At 41.4% G+C, this 16,893-nt stretch overlaps 2 protein-coding genes and 2 long non-coding RNA genes across 4 annotated transcripts; all 4 read left to right on the plus strand.

Annotated features, from left to right (window-relative positions):
- The first annotated feature begins 280 nt into the window (after window positions 1-280).
- LOC124286366 lies at window positions 281-5,250 on the plus strand. The gene is made up of 5 exons (XM_046722731.1): window positions 281-463; window positions 653-742; window positions 1,195-3,261; window positions 4,282-4,924; window positions 5,238-5,250. Exons 1-5 carry the CDS (start codon window positions 334-336, stop codon window positions 5,248-5,250), a joined length of 2,943 nt encoding a protein of 980 aa, XP_046578687.1. The 5' UTR covers window positions 281-333.
- A 637-nt stretch (window positions 5,251-5,887) lies between these two features.
- Window positions 5,888-7,578, plus strand: LOC124286365. The gene is made up of 2 exons (XR_006901023.1): window positions 5,888-6,117; window positions 7,546-7,578. It is a non-coding gene; the product is annotated as an uncharacterized LOC124286365 (long non-coding RNA).
- A 1,468-nt stretch (window positions 7,579-9,046) lies between these two features.
- Window positions 9,047-10,090, plus strand: LOC124286363 (fibronectin type 3 and ankyrin repeat domains 1 protein-like). Its single transcript, XM_046722729.1, has 3 exons — window positions 9,047-9,177; window positions 9,382-9,585; window positions 9,790-10,090. The coding sequence occupies exons 1-3, from the start codon at window positions 9,060-9,062 to the stop codon at window positions 10,077-10,079; spliced, it is 612 nt and encodes a 203-aa protein (XP_046578685.1). The 5' UTR covers window positions 9,047-9,059; the 3' UTR covers window positions 10,080-10,090.
- A 4,697-nt stretch (window positions 10,091-14,787) lies between these two features.
- On the plus strand, window positions 14,788-15,932 carry LOC124286364. Its single transcript, XR_006901022.1, has 2 exons — window positions 14,788-14,884; window positions 15,292-15,932. It is a non-coding gene; the product is annotated as an uncharacterized LOC124286364 (long non-coding RNA).
- Window positions 15,933-16,893: the final 961 nt, after the last annotated feature.

A 16,893-nucleotide genomic window follows, 5' to 3' on the forward strand; every position in this document is an offset into this window, starting at 1 on the left:
TTGTAGCTCTTTGAGCGTGCCCATCCGTGGTGCAGAATTCAACACATTACAAATGCCTCTATTATTATTATTCTCTTGCTGGAGATGAAAACCTTTACGAAAATAACAAACCAAATCAAAACAATAATAAAATACAGACTATATGTTGCACTAAATTGTTCTTTTAGCCTTGATTCCGCTATATAGCTGGAATATTGCTGACCACGGCGTAAAACTCAACTCACTCATTCATTTAGCCCTCGATCGGGTATAAAGGTTGAGGTTGATCAAAGTCCTCTGTTATAATTATGTGACAGGTGTTACAACTGTACTTTACCTTCAGGACAGTGAGTAATGGAAGGAAATCCCGACGCAAGTGACCATCAGATGACCGGAAGGCTTACTGAGGAAGCAGCTGAAGTCCTGAGAAGGAATGAACAAGGGAGACAACCAACCTCTATATTAGCCACACAGCACAACTACAGTGAGCATTTCATACTCAAAGTCACGCGTGCAGTGCAGATAAGCATGAGTATTAGCAGGAGATGTTCTATAGATATAGGCTTGAGTAAGAAAGAACTGATCCAAGTGAAATAATTTGTTTGAAGTTATGCTTAGACAGTATGAGGCTAACAGGAAAACTGATCCCAGGGGTTAACTTGTTCTGTTGCAGGTGGTCCAGTGTCTCAGGTGGACTTGACCAATGCTTCCAATGTCTCTGTCTCCGTTGGGGAGCAAGGAACTAGAGGATGTCTGTCCCAAGGTGAGATGCTGCACAAACATACTGATAAATTGATAAAGAGGACAATGACGACAAGCCCATCTCTCTTGCTGTTTTCCATCCCTCATGTAGCGGCTTAAAGGGCACAACTATTTGTCCTGAAAATGAAAAGAGGACAATTTCGCATGGTCCCTGGGACTAAGCTTTTATTAATTAGAAAAGCCATAACAATCTTCCCAAAAAGACTGGAGATTTGGTCTCAGCTTTTATCGTGAAAATAATTGCTCAGAAGACATGATGGATGTCCTGAACAAAGTACAGTTGATTTCAAATATTTAGAGTATTCTCGTTGTAGACCGATGTAAGAGGATACTCTCATCCTCTGCAGTGAGCTTAAGGTGGAAATGTCACATTTACTTGTATCAATTGCCAGAATCAGACCCAAACACCGACCACATTAACTGTCTGACAATTTCATGTCCATTTCCCCACAGAACGTTTCTGTCACAAGTTGGAACACCTAAAGAAGTATTTTGTTGACATCCATGCCCTCCAGACAGCCAAACAACTCCTTGAGAAGTATGGTCATGCCAGCATCTGTGGAGCTCCAGGAGATGGGAAGACCAGCATAGCTCTGATGATCTGTGAGGAATATCAACAACAGGGATACGAAACAGTGTTTGTGGAAGACATTCAACTCTTTAATGTTGATACAATTTCTAAACGACAGTCACACATGTTGGTTGTTTTTGACGATATATTTGGCTCTGTAACATTCAGTTTAAATTTGGAAAAAATACATAAACTGTTTAGTGCTTTGGATGATGATCGTGCTAAAACTGCTGCAGATACTGAGGTTTCAAAGAAGAAGAAGAAGGATGAAGAAGGGAAAGACAAATCCAAAGATGAACCCCCTGTTTACAGACTAAAACTTGTGTTCACATCTAGGACATACAACTGGAAGGAAGGATGTTCCAGACTACATCAGTACAAAGTGGATCTACTCACAACAGAAGCTGTTCTTGATATGGCAAAAGACTGTCTGACGACTGAAGAAAAGAAACGTGTGTTGTGTTCTTACAAGTCTAAACACCCTACATGCGATATCTCTGAAAAGGATATGTGTATCATCACAGATTCGAAACACAACATATTTGGATTCCCTCTTATCAGCAAACTGTTTTTCACCAATGATGTTTTCCAGATGCACAACCTGGAATTCTTCAACCATCCACTGACCTACCTGAGAAGCGACCTTGACGCCATTGTCCGTGAAGAAAGCAATAGATCGGCAGCAATCATCATCCTCATCCTGTCTGATGGAAAACTGAACCTTGTTTCTTTGCAGTCACGGAAAGCTGGACATGTGATGTTTGACGCTGTCAAGGAAGTAGTTCCTTGCTGTACAAGGACAGGCATTGCCAAGGAGATCAACAACTTTACTGGGATCTACTGTACAGTCGAGGATCACATAGCATCTTTCTCCCACCCCTCCATATACGATGCTGCAGCCTGTGCTGTAGGACATCTCAATATCGTGTTGCTGCTGGAACACTGCTCACTGAAGTTCTTGTATGAACGAGTGAGACTAGGTATTAGTCCACAGTCATCAGACATTGATGATGTCACAAACCTGATCTCCATCACCCCCCAGCTACACCCAACAGTAGTGAACAGACTTGCAGAAGGTATTCGACAAGGATGCTTCATCTGGACAGTAAAACACCCCGTTCTCCGGGATGAAAGGATTGCCTCTCTACTATGGACAGAGATTAATGATGACATTGTCGATACTGTCCTGCGAAAGGACATGGAAACTGGTGATAACTTTTTGTATTTGGCTTCCCTATCTTACAGTTACATTCTATTCTCCAAGTCTTTAGACGTTGCTGTAAGACTGGGTGACACAGCACCTGATCTATATGCATGCGTGGTAGCCTGTATTACCCATGACAAACTGAAACATCTGGAACACCTCGTTACAGTGATGTGTAAACGTGGAGGATTTGATGTTGAATATGCCATCGACGGGACAACCCTCCTCCTCATTGCTGCAAAGTCTCGAAATCCTAAGGTGTTCAACTTTCTCATACGGAAAGGTGCTGATATTTCAGTGACGGACAGGAAAGGAAACACCTGTTTGCATTATGCATGTGAATCAGGAAGCATGGCGTTGACAACAAAGGTGGTTGAAACATGCCCTGCCTTGATTAATTTTATGGGTTTTGATAATTTAACGCCTGCAATGATTTGCACCAAAAGAGGTCAGCTTGATATTCTAAAGTTCCTAAAACAAAAAGGAGCCGATTTAACAGTAACAGGCGGGAAAGACTGTTTGCATTTTTCGAGTGAAAATGGTAATCTTTCAACTGTGAACTTCTTAATTTCACTGAAGCTATTCGATGTGAACAAGAAGGAAAAATCATTGAGTCAAACAGCAGTTATGTTTGCAGCAAAAGGAGGACATGAAGATGTTTATCTTCGTCTACTGTCTGAGGGTGCTGATCTAACCATTACTGATGCATACAACACTGACTGCCTGATGTTGGCATGTGAAGGAGGTAACATATCTATTGTGAAACACATCCTATCCATGAAAGCATTTGACATCAACAGACGGGGAGGATTTTCACAAGAAACACCAATTATGATGGCATTAGAGAAACGACACTTTGGTGTGTATTATCTCCTTGTATCTGAGGGCGCAGATCTGACCATAACTGATGCATTCAACAGAGACGCCCTGATGTTGGCATGTGAAGAAGGTAATATATCTATTGTGAAACACATCCTATCCTTGAAAACACGTGACATCAACAGACGAGGAGGAGAATCAAAACAAACACCGATAATGATGGCAATACAGAGACGACACTATGATGTGTATCATCTCCTTGAATCTGAGGGTGCAGATCTGACAATTACTGATGCATACAATACTGACTGCCTCATGTTGGCATGTGAAGGAGGTGACATATCCATTGTGAAACACATCCTTTCCAGGAAAACATGTGACATCAACAGACGGGGAGGAACGTCAAAACAAACACCGATAATGATGGCATTAAAGAGACGACACTATGGTGTGTATCATCTCCTTGTATCTGAGGGTGCTGATCTGAAAATTACTGATTCATACAACAATGACTGCCTGATGTTGGCATGTGATAAAGGTGACATATATATTGTGAAACACATCCTATCAATGAAAACATGTGACATCAACACACGGGGAGGAAAGTCAAAAGAAACGCCGATAATGATGGCAATAAAAAGGGGACACTATGATGTGTATCATTTCCTTGTATCTGAGGATGCTGATCTGAAAATTACTGATGCATTCAGCAATGACTGCCTGATGTTGGCATGTGAAGGAGGTAACATATCTATTGTGAAACACATCCTATCAATGAAAACATGTGACATCAACAGACGGGGAGGATTCGCAAAAAAAACACCAATTATGATGGCATTAGAGAGAGGATACTATGATGTGTATCATCTCCTTGTATCTGAGGGTGCAGATCTGACCATTACTGATGCATACAACAGAGACGGCTTGATGTTGGCATGTGATAAAGGTAACATATCTATTGTGAAACACATCCTATCAATGAAAACATTTGATATCAACAGACGAGGAGGAACGTCAAACCAAACACCAATTATGATGGCATTAGACAATCGAGACTATGATGTGTATCATCTCCTTGTATCTGAGGGAGCAGATCTGACCATTAAAGATGAAGACAACAGAGACTGCCTGATGGTGGCATGTCAAGTAGGTAACATATCTATTGTGAAACACATCCTATCCATGAAAACATGTGACATCAACAGACGGGGAGGATTCGCAGAAAAAACACCAATTATGATGGCATTAGAGAGAGAACACTATAATGTGTATCATGTCCTTGTATCTGAGGGTGCTGATCTAACCATTACTGATGCATTCAACACTGACTGCCTGATGTTGGCATGTGAAGGAGGTAACATATCTATTGTGAAACACATCCTATCCATGAAAGCATTTGACCTCAACAGACGGAGAGGATTTTCACAAGAAACACCAATTATGATGGCATTAGACAGAGGACACTATAATGTGTATCATCTCCTTGTATCTGAGGGCGCAGATCTAACAATTACTACTGCATCTAATAGAGACTGCCTGATGTTGGCATGTGAAGGAGGTAACATATCTATTGTGAAACACATCCTATCCAGGAAAACATGTGACATCAACAGACGGGGAGGATTCGCAGAACAAACACCAATTATGATGGCATTAGAGAGAGACCACTATGATGTGTATCATCTCCTTGTATCTGAGGGTGCAGATCTGACCATTACTGATAAAGACAACAGAGACTGCCTGATGTTGGCATGTGAAGAAGGTAACATATCTATTGTGAAACACATCCTATCAATGAAAACATGTGACATCAACAGAAGGGGAGGATTCGCAGAAAAAACACCAATTATGACTGCATTAGAAAGTGGACACTATGATGTGTATCATCTCCTTGTATCTGAGGGTGCAGATCTAACCATTACTGATGAACACAACACTGACTGTCTGATGTTGGCATGTGAAGGAGGTAACATATCTATTGTGAAACACATCCTATCAATGAAAACATGTGACATCAACAGACGGGGAGGAGAGTCAAAACAAACACCGATATTGATGGCATTAGAGAGACGACACTATGATGTGTATCATCTCCTGGTAACTGAGGGTGCAGATCTGACCATTACAGATGCATACAACAGAGACTGCCTGATGTTGGCATGTGATAAAGGTAACATATCTATTGTGAAACACATCCTATCCAGGAAAACATGTGACATCAACAGACAGGGAGGAACGTCAAAACAAACACCGATAATGTTGGCATTACTGAGACGACACTATGATGTGTATCATCTCCTTGTCTCTGAGGGTGTTGATCTAACAATTACTGATGTAAACAACACTGACTGCCTGATGTTGGCATGTGAAGGAGGTAACATATCTATTGTGAAACACATCCTATCCATGAAAACATGTGGCATCAACAGACGTGGAGGAAAGTCAAAACAAACACCGATAATGATGGCATTAGAGAGAGGACACTATGATGTGTATCATCTCCTTGTATCTGAGGGTTCTGATCTGACAATTACTGATGAAAACAACACTGACTGCCTGATGTTGGCATGTAAAGGAGGTAACATATCTATTGTGAAACACATCCTATCCATGAAAACATGTGACATCAACAGACGGGGAGGAAAGTCAAAACAAACACCGATAATGATGGCTTTAGAGACACGACACTATGGTGTGTATCATCTCCTTGTATCTGAGGGCGCAGATCTGACAATTACTGATGAAGACAACACAGACTGTCTGATGTTGGCATGTCAAGGAGGTAACATATCTGTTTTAAAACACTTCCTATCGATGGAAACATGTGACATCAACAGACGGGGAGGAGAGTCAAAACAAACACCGATAATGATGGCATTACAGAGACGACACTATGATGTGTATCATCTCCTTGTATCCGAGGGTGCAGATCTGACAATTACTGATGTAAACAACACTGACTGCCTGATGTTGGCATGTGAAGGAGGTAACATATCTATTGTGAAACACATCCTATCCATGAAAACATGTGACATCAACAGACGGGGAGGAAAGTCAAAACAAACACCGATAATGATGGCATTACAGAGACGACAATATGAAGTGTATCATCTCCTTGTATCTGAGGGTGCTGATCTGACAATTACTGATGAAGACAACAGAGACTGTCTGATGGTGGCATGTGAAGGAGGTTACATATCTATTGTGAAACACATCCTAACCTTGAAAGCATTTGACATCAACAGACGGGGAGGATTTTCACAAAAAACACCAATTATGATGGCATTAGAGAGAGGACACTATAATGTGTATCATCTCCTTGTATCTGAGGGTGCAGATCTGACAATTACTGATGAAAACAACAGAGACTGTCTGATGGTGGCATGTGAAGGAGGTAACATATCTATTGTGAAACACATCCTATCCATGAAAACATGTGACATCAACAGACGAGGAGGATTTTCACAAAAAACACCAATTATGATGGCATTAGAGAGAGGACACTATAATGTGTATCATCTCCTTGTATCTGAGGGTGCAGATCTTACCAGTACTGATGACGACAACAGAGACTTCCTCATGGTCGCATGTGAAGGAGGTAACATATCTATTGTGAAGAACATCCTATCCATGAAAACATGTGACATCAACAGACGAGGAGGAGAGTCAAAACAAACACCGATAATGATGGCATTACTGAGACGACACTATGATGTGTATCATCTCCTTTTATCTGAGTGTGCTGATCCGAGAATTACAGATGAAAACAACACTGACTGTCTGATGTTGGCATGTAAAGGAGGTAACATATCTATTGTGAAACACATCCTATCCATGAAAACATGTGACATCAACAGACGGGGAGGAAAGTCAAAACAAACACCGATAATGATGGCATTAGAGACACGACGCTATGGTGTGTATTATCTCCTTGTATCTCAGGGCGCAGATCTCATCGTTACTGATGACGATAACAGAGACTGTCTGATGTTGGCATGTGAAAGAGGTAACATATCTATTGTGAAACACATCCTATCCATGAAAACATGTGACATCAACAGACGAGGAGGAGAGTCAAAACAAACACCGATAATGATGGCATTACAGAGACGACACTATGATGTGTATCATCTCCTTGTATCTGAGGGTGCTGATCTGACCACTACTGACATATACAACACTGACTGCTTGATGGTGGCATGTGAAGGAGGTAACATATCTATTGTGAAACACATCCTATCCAGGAAAACATGTGACATCAACAGACGGGGAGGAGAGTCAAAACAAACACCGATAATGATGGCATTAGAGAGAGGACACTATGATGTGTATCATCTCCTTGTATCTGAGGGTGCTGATCTGACAATTACTGATGAAAACAACACTGACTGCCTGATGTTGGCATGTAAAAGAGGTAACATATCTATTGTGAAACACATCCTATCCTTGAAAACATGTGACATCAACGGACGAGGAGGAAAGTCAAAACAAACACCGATAATGATGGCATTAGAGACTCGACACTATGATGTGTATCACCTCCTTATATCTCAGGGCGCAGATCTGACCATAACTGATGAAGACAACACAGACTGTCTGATGGTGGCATGCGAAGGAGGTAGCATATCTATTGTGAAACACATCCTATCCATGAAAGCATGTGACATGAACAGACGGGGAGGAAAGTCAAAACAAACACCGATAATGATGGCATTACTGAGACGACACTATGATGTGTATCATCTCCTGGTAACTGAGGGTGCTGATCTGACAATTACAGATGAAAACAACACTGACTGCTTGATGTTGGCATGTGAAGGAGGTAACATATCTATTGTGAAAAACATCCTATCCATGAAAGCATTTGACATCAACAGACGAAGAGGACTTTCGCAAGAAACACCAATTATGATGGCATTAAAAAGACGACATTATGGTGTGTATCATCTCCTTGTATCTGAGAGCGCAGATCTGACAATTACTGATGACGACAACAGAGACTCTCTGATGTTGGCATGTGAAGGAGGTAACATATCTATTGTGAAACACATCCTATCCAGGAAAACATGTGACATCAACAGACGGGGAGGAGAGTCAAAACAAACACCGATAATGATGGCATTAAAGAGACGACACTATGATGTTTATCATCTCCTTGTATCTGAGGGTGCTGATCTGACCACTACTGATACAAACAACACTGACTGCCTGATGGTGGCATGTGAAGGAGGTAACATATCTATTGTAAAACACATCCTATCCATGAAAACATGTGACATCAACAGACAGGGAGGAGAGTCAAAACAAACACCGATAATGATGGCATTAAAGAGACGACACTATGATGTGTATCATCTCCTTGTATCTGAGGGTGCTGATCTGACAATTACTGATGAAAACAACACTGACTGCCTCATGTTGGCTTGTGAAGGAGGTAACATATCTATTGTGAAACACATCCTATCCATGAAAACATGTGACATGAACAGACGGGGAGGAAAGTCAAAACAAACACCGATAATGATGGCATTAAAGAGACGACACTATGATGTGTATCATCTCCTTGTATCTGAGGGTTCTGATCTGACAATTACTGATGAAAACAACACTGACTGCCTGATGTTGGCATGTGAAGGAGGTAACATATCTATTGTGAAACACATCCTATCCATGAAAACATATGACATGAACAGACGGGGAGGAGAGTCAAAACAAACACCGATAATGATGGCATTACAGAGACGACACTATGATGTGTATCATCTCCTTGTATCTGAGGGTTCTGATCTGACAGTTACTGATGAAAACAATACTGACCGCCCAAAGTTGGCATGTGAAGGAGGTAACATATCTATGGTTTAACACATCCTATCCATGAAAACATGTGACATCAACAGACGAGGAGGAGAGTCAAAACAAACACCGATAATGATGGCATAAGAGACACGACACTATGGTGTGTATCATCTACTTGTATCTCAGGGCGCAGATCTGACCATAACTGATGAAGACAACAGAGACTGTTTGATGTTGGCATGGGATGGAGGTAACATATCTATTGTGAAACACATCCTATCCAGGAAAGCATGTGACATCAACAGACGGGGAGGAAAGTCAAAACAAACACCGATAATGATGGCATTACAGAGACGACACTATGATGTGTATCATCTCCTGGTAACTGAGGGTTCTGATCTGACAATTACAGATGAAAACAACACTGACTGCTTGATGTTGGCATGTCAAGGAGGTAAGATGTCTATTGTGAAAAACATCCTATCCATGAAAGCATTTGACATCAACAGACGGAGAGGATTTTCATAAGAAACACCAATTGTGATGGCATTAGAGAGACGACACTATAATGTGTATCATCTCCTTGTATCTGATCCTGCAGATCTGACCATTACTGATGACGACAACAGAGACTGTCTGATGGTGGCATGTGAAGGAGGTAACATATCTAATGTGAAACACATCCTATCCAGGAAAACATGTGACATAAACAGACGGGGAGGAAAGTCAAAACAAACACCGATAATGATGGCAGTAGAGACACTACTCTATGGTGTGTATCATCTCCTTGTATCTCAGGGCGCAGATCTGACCATAACTGATGAAGACAACACAGACTGTTTGATGTTGGCATGTGAAGGAGGTAACATATCTATTGTGAAACACTTCCTATCCAGGAAAACATGTGACAGCAACAGACGGGGAGGAGTGTCAAAACAACACCGATAATTATGGCATTACAGAGACGACACTCTGATGTGTATCATGTCCTGGTAACTGAGGGTGCTGATCGGACAGTTCCTGATGAAACCAACACTAACTGCCTGATGTTGGCATGTGAAGGAGGTAACATATCTATTGTGAAACACATCCTATCCAGGAAAACATGTGACATCAACAGACGGGGAGGAGAGTCAAAACAAACACCGATAATGATGGCATTAAAGAGACGACACTATGATGTTTATCATCTCCTTGTATCTGAGGGTGCTGATCTGACCACTACTGATACAAACAACACTGACTGCCTGATGGTGGCATGTGAAGGAGGTAACATATCTATTGTAAAACACATCCTATCCATGAAAACATGTGACATCAACAGACAGGGAGGAGAGTCAAAACAAACACCGATAATGATGGCATTAAAGAGACGACACTATGATGTGTATCATCTCCTTGTATCTGAGGGTGCTGATCTGACAATTACTGATGAAAACAACACTGACTGCCTCATGTTGGCTTGTGAAGGAGGTAACATATCTATTGTGAAACACATCCTATCCATGAAAACATGTGACATGAACAGACGGGAGGAAAGTCAAAACAAACACCGATAATGATGGCATTAAAGAGACGACACTATGATGTGTATCATCTCCTTGTATCTGAGGGTTCTGATCTGACAATTACTGATGAAAACAACACTGACTGCCTGATGTTGGCATGTGAAGGAGGTAACATATCTATTGTGAAACACATCCTATCCATGAAAACATATGACATGAACAGACGGGGAGGAGAGTCAAAACAAACACCGATAATGATGGCATTACAGAGACGACACTATGATGTGTATCATCTCCTTGTATCTGAGGGTTCTGATCTGACAGTTACTGATGAAAACAATACTGACCGCCCAAAGTTGGCATGTGAAGGAGGTAACATATCTATGGTTTAACACATCCTATCCATGAAAACATGTGACATCAACAGACGAGGAGGAGAGTCAAAACAAACACCGATAATGATGGCATAAGAGACACGACACTATGGTGTGTATCATCTACTTGTATCTCAGGGCGCAGATCTGACCATAACTGATGAAGACAACAGAGACTGTTTGATGTTGGCATGGGATGGAGGTAACATATCTATTGTGAAACACATCCTATCCAGGAAAGCATGTGACATCAACAGACGGGGAGGAAAGTCAAAACAAACACCGATAATGATGGCATTACAGAGACGACACTATGATGTGTATCATCTCCTGGTAACTGAGGGTTCTGATCTGACAATTACAGATGAAAACAACACTGACTGCTTGATGTTGGCATGTCAAGGAGGTAAGATGTCTATTGTGAAAAACATCCTATCCATGAAAGCATTTGACATCAACAGACGGAAGGATTTTCATAAGAAACACCAATTGTGATGGCATTAGAGACGACACTATAATGTGTATCATCTCCTTGTATCTGATCCTGCAGATCTGACCATTACTGATGACGACAACAGAGACTGTCTGATGGTGGCATGTGAAGGAGGTAACATATCTAATGTGAAACACATCCTATCCAGGAAAACATGTGACATAAACAGACGGGGAGGAAAGTCAAAACAAACACCGATAATGATGGCAGTAGAGACACTACTCTATGGTGTGTATCATCTCCTTGTATCTCAGGGCGCAGATCTGACCATAACTGATGAAGACAACACAGACTGTTTGATGTTGGCATGTGAAGGAGGTAACATATCTATTGTGAAACACTTCCTATCCAGGAAAACATGTGACAGCAACAGACGGGGAGGAGTGTCAAAACAACACCGATAATTATGGCATTACAGAGACGACACTCTGATGTGTATCATGTCCTGGTAACTGAGGGTGCTGATCGGACAGTTCCTGATGAAACCAACACTAACTGCCTGATGTTGGCATGTGAAGGAGGTAACATATCTATTGTGAAACACATCCTATCCAGGAAAACATGTGACATCAACAGACGGGGAGGAGAGTCAAAACAAACACCGATAATGATGGCATTAAAGAGACGACACTATGATGTTTATCATCTCCTTGTATCTGAGGGTGCTGATCTGACCACTACTGATACAAACAACACTGACTGCCTGATGGTGGCATGTGAAGGAGGTAACATATCTATTGTAAAACACATCCTATCCATGAAAACATGTGACATCAACAGACAGGGAGGAGAGTCAAAACAAACACCGATAATGATGGCATTAAAGAGACGACACTATGATGTGTATCATCTCCTTGTATCTGAGGGTGCTGATCTGACAATTACTGATGAAAACAACACTGACTGCCTCATGTTGGCTTGTGAAGGAGGTAACATATCTATTGTGAAACACATCCTATCCATGAAAACATGTGACATGAACAGACGGGGAGGAAAGTCAAAACAAACACCGATAATGATGGCATTAAAGAGACGACACTATGATGTGTATCATCTCCTTGTATCTGAGGGTTCTGATCTGACAATTACTGATGAAAACAACACTGACTGCCTGATGTTGGCATGTGAAGGAGGTAACATATCTATTGTGAAACACATCCTATCCATGAAAACATATGACATGAACAGACGGGGAGGAGAGTCAAAACAAACACCGATAATGATGGCATTACAGAGACGACACTATGATGTGTATCATCTCCTTGTATCTGAGGGTTCTGATCTGACAGTTACTGATGAAAACAATACTGACCGCCCAAAGTTGGCATGTGAAGGAGGTAACATATCTATGGTTTAACACATCCTATCCATGAAAACATGTGACATCAACAGACGAGGAGGAGAGTCAAAACAAACACCGATAATGATGGCATAAGAGACACGACACTATGGTGTGTATCATCTACTTGTATCTCAGGGCGCAGATCTGACCATAACTGATGAAGACAACAGAGACTGTTTGATGTTGGCATGGGATGGAGGTAACATATCTATTGTGAAACACATCCTATCCAGGAAAGCATGTGACATCAACAGACGGGGAGGAAAGTCAAAACAAACACCGATAATGATGGCATTACAGAGACGACACTATGATGTGTATCATCTCCTGGTAACTGAGGGTTCTGATCTGACAATTACAGATGAAAACAACACTGACTGCTTGATGTTGGCATGTCAAGGAGGTAAGATGTCTATTGTGAAAAACATCCTATCCATGAAAGCATTTGACATCAACAGACGGAGAGGATTTTCATAAGAAACACCAATTGTGATGGCATTAGAGAGACGACACTATAATGTGTATCATCTCCTTGTATCTGATCCTGCAGATCTGACCATTACTGATGACGACAACAGAGACTGTCTGATGGTGGCATGTGAAGGAGAGGTAACATATCTAATGTGAAACACATCCTATCCAGGAAAACATGTGACATAAACAGACGGGGAGGAAAGTCAAAACAAACACCGATAATGATGGCAGTAGAGACACTACTCTATGGTGTGTATCATCTCCTTGTATCTCAGGGCGCAGATCTGACCATAACTGATGAAGACAACACAGACTGTTTGATGTTGGCATGTGAAGGAGGTAACATATCTATTGTGAAACACTTCCTATCCAGGAAAACATGTGACAGCAACAGACGGGGAGGAGTGTCAAAACAACACCGATAATTATGGCATTACAGAGACGACACTCTGATGTGTATCATGTCCTGGTAACTGAGGGTGCTGATCGGACAGTTCCTGATGAAACCAACACTAACTGCCTGATGTTGGCATGTGAAGGAGGTAACATATCTATTGTGAAACACATCCTATCCAGGAAAACATGTGACATCAACAGACGGGGAGGAGAGTCAAAACAAACACCGATAATGATGGCATTAAAGAGACGACACTATGATGTTTATCATCTCCTTGTATCTGAGGGTGCTGATCTGACCACTACTGATACAAACAACACTGACTGCCTGATGGTGGCATGTGAAGGAGGTAACATATCTATTGTAAAACACATCCTATCCATGAAAACATGTGACATCAACAGACAGGGAGGAGAGTCAAAACAAACACCGATAATGATGGCATTAAAGAAACGACACTATGATGTGTATCATCTCCTTGTATCTGAGGGTGCTGATCTGACAATTACTGATGAAGACAACAGAGACTGCCTGATGTCGGCATGTGAAGGAGGTAACATATCTATTATGAAACACATCCTATCCAGGAAAACATGTGACATCAACAGACGAGGAGGATTCGTATAAAAAACACCAATTGTGATGGCATTAGAAAGAGGACACTATGATGTGTATCATCGCCTTGTATCTGAGGGTGCTGATCTGACAATTACTGATGAAAACAACACTGACTACCTGATGTTGGCATGTAAAGAAGGTAACATATCTATTGTGAAACACTTCCTATCCAGGAAAACATGTGACATCAACACACGAGGAGGAAAGTCAAAACAAACACCGATAATGATGGCATAAGAGACTCGACACTATGGTGTGTATCATCTACTTGTATCTGAGGGCGCAGATCTGACCATAACTGATGAAGACAACAGAGACTGTTTGATGTTGGTATGGGATGGAGGTAACATATCTATTGTGAAACACATCCTATCCATGGAGGCATGTGACATCAACAGAAGGGGAGGAAAGTCAAAACAAACACCGATATTGATGGCATTACAGAGACGACACTATGATGTGTATCATCTCCTGGTAACTGAGGGTGCTGATCTGACAATTACAGATGAAAACAACACTGACTGATTGATGTTGGCATGTCAAGGAGGTAAGATGTCTATTGTGAAAAACATCCTATCAATGAAAGCATTTGACCTCAACAGACGGAGAGGATTTTCATAACAAACACCAATTGTGAAGGCATTAGAGAGACGACACTATAATGTGTATCATCTCCTTGTATCTGATCCTGCAGATCTGACCATTACTGATGAAGACAACAGAGACTGTCTGATGGTGGCATGTGAAGGAGGTAACATATCTAATGTGAAACACATCCTATCCAGGAAAACATGTGACATCAACAGACGGGGAGGAAAGTCAAAACAAACATCGATAATGATGGCATTAAAGAGACGACACTATGATGTTCACATCTCCTTGTATCTGAGGGTTCTGATCTGACAATTACTGATGAAAACAACACTGACTGCCTGATGTTGGCATGTAAAGAAGGTAACATATCTATTGTGAAACACATCCTATCCATGAAAACATGTGACATCAACAGACGAGGAGGATTCGCATAAAAAACACCAATTGTGATGGCATTAGAAAGTGGACACTATGATGTGTATCATCTCCTTGTATGTGAGGGTGCAGATCTGACCACTACTGATGAAGACAACAGAGACTGCCTGATGTTGGCACGTGAAGGAGGTAACATATCTATTGTGAAACACATCCTATCCATGAAAATATGTGACATCAACAGCAGAGGAGGATTCGCTGAAAACACACCAATTATGACGGCATTAGAAAGAGGACGATATGATGTGTATCATCTCCTTGTATCTGAGGGTGCAGATCTGACCACTATTGATACAAACAACACTGATTGACTGATGGTGGCATGTGAAGGAGGTAACATATCTATTGTGAAACACATCCTATCCAGGAAAACATGTGACATCAACAGACGGGGAGGAGTGTCAAAACAAACACTAATTGTGATGGCATTAGAAAGAGGACTCTATGATGTATGATCTCCTTGTATGTGTGGGTGCAGATCTTACCACTACTGATGAAGACAACAGATACTGCCTGATGTTAGCATGTGAAGGAGGTAACATATCTCTTTTGAAACACATCCTATCCATGAATACATGTGACATCAACAGACGGGGAGGATTCGCAGAAAAAACGCCAATTGTGATGGCATTCACAGGGGCGTGTCACGCTTAGAAACAGCTTTAGAAAGACATATAGGTACATAGACCCTACCCTAGTACTATATAAAAGGAAAGCGATGTAACGACGGGACCACCCCTTCCTCAACCAAAATTAGATTTCACCACGTAAACTATTTTTAAGGCCCCGTCGAGGCCTACGGATCGAACGCGAGATGATTTTCCAACAAAATGTGCTATAAATGGTCACAATCAGATCATTATGTCAAAAGTCATACGCCACGACTCACCAAAAACAGCTACCTCCGCAATTCCAAGCCAAAATCATGGATCACCCAAGACAGCGAAAACTCACTTTTTAAATTCGTTTAATAATTCCAGCCACGTTGACAGCACCGATGTAGGGCTAGATTCGATTGGCAGCGGCATTCCACGTGTCTAAAAACTTATTGCAACATCTACAAATCGTTTCCTCGACAGTAAGCAGGCACTTTCTCCAAAACCATCGGCAATCATACCCACTTGTCGGCCATAGAGATGGCAGGCCACGAATGACGTCACACAGGCAAGATAAACAATAATGGTGGTCATACCAGGTACTGGTGACATCGAATATCAGCTTAAGCTTCTAAACGTGTCTAATGCAGACTCTTCAGGTTGGACACAATATGAAAACTTCATCAGATCTTAAATCCACTGTCGTTGCTGTTGTCTTTTAGCTTTCTTTGGAGCGTTCTGTGTAAAGCATATAGTGGCAGGAAACATGAATGTGGGATAACAGTTCTTATTTCAAATGGACTTGTCGCGTTTCCTTTGGAACTAAGTATATTAATATGTTTATCATCTCCTAGTATCTGATGGTGCCGATCTGACCCACACTAAAACTAGAAACAATGACTGTCTGATGGTGGCATGTGAAGAAGGTAAC

This window comes from Haliotis rubra, unplaced genomic scaffold, assembly GCF_003918875.1.
Source record: "Haliotis rubra isolate DU_JTF1 unplaced genomic scaffold, ASM391887v1 Scf381, whole genome shotgun sequence".
In the NCBI taxonomy this organism is placed as follows: domain Eukaryota; kingdom Metazoa; phylum Mollusca; class Gastropoda; order Lepetellida; family Haliotidae; genus Haliotis; species Haliotis rubra.

Bases quoted from the DNA above. Each gene is read 5' to 3' on its own strand.
- LOC124286363 (XM_046722729.1), top strand. From the start codon at position 9,060: ATGATGGCATTACAGAGACGACACTATGATGTGTATCATCTCCTTGTA. The intron at 9,178-9,381 runs GTAACATATCTA...CATGGGATGGAG, and splicing joins AAAGTTGGCATGTGAAGGAG to GTAACATATCTATTGTGAAA. The intron at 9,586-9,789 runs GTAAGATGTCTA...CATGTGAAGGAG, and splicing joins GATGTTGGCATGTCAAGGAG to GTAACATATCTAATGTGAAA.
- LOC124286366 (XM_046722731.1), top strand. From the start codon at position 334: ATGGAAGGAAATCCCGACGCAAGTGACCATCAGATGACCGGAAGGCTT. The intron at 743-1,194 runs GTGAGATGCTGC...ATTTCCCCACAG, and splicing joins TAGAGGATGTCTGTCCCAAG to AACGTTTCTGTCACAAGTTG. The intron at 3,262-4,281 runs GTAACATATCTA...CATGTGATAAAG, and splicing joins GATGTTGGCATGTGAAGGAG to GTAACATATCTATTGTGAAA.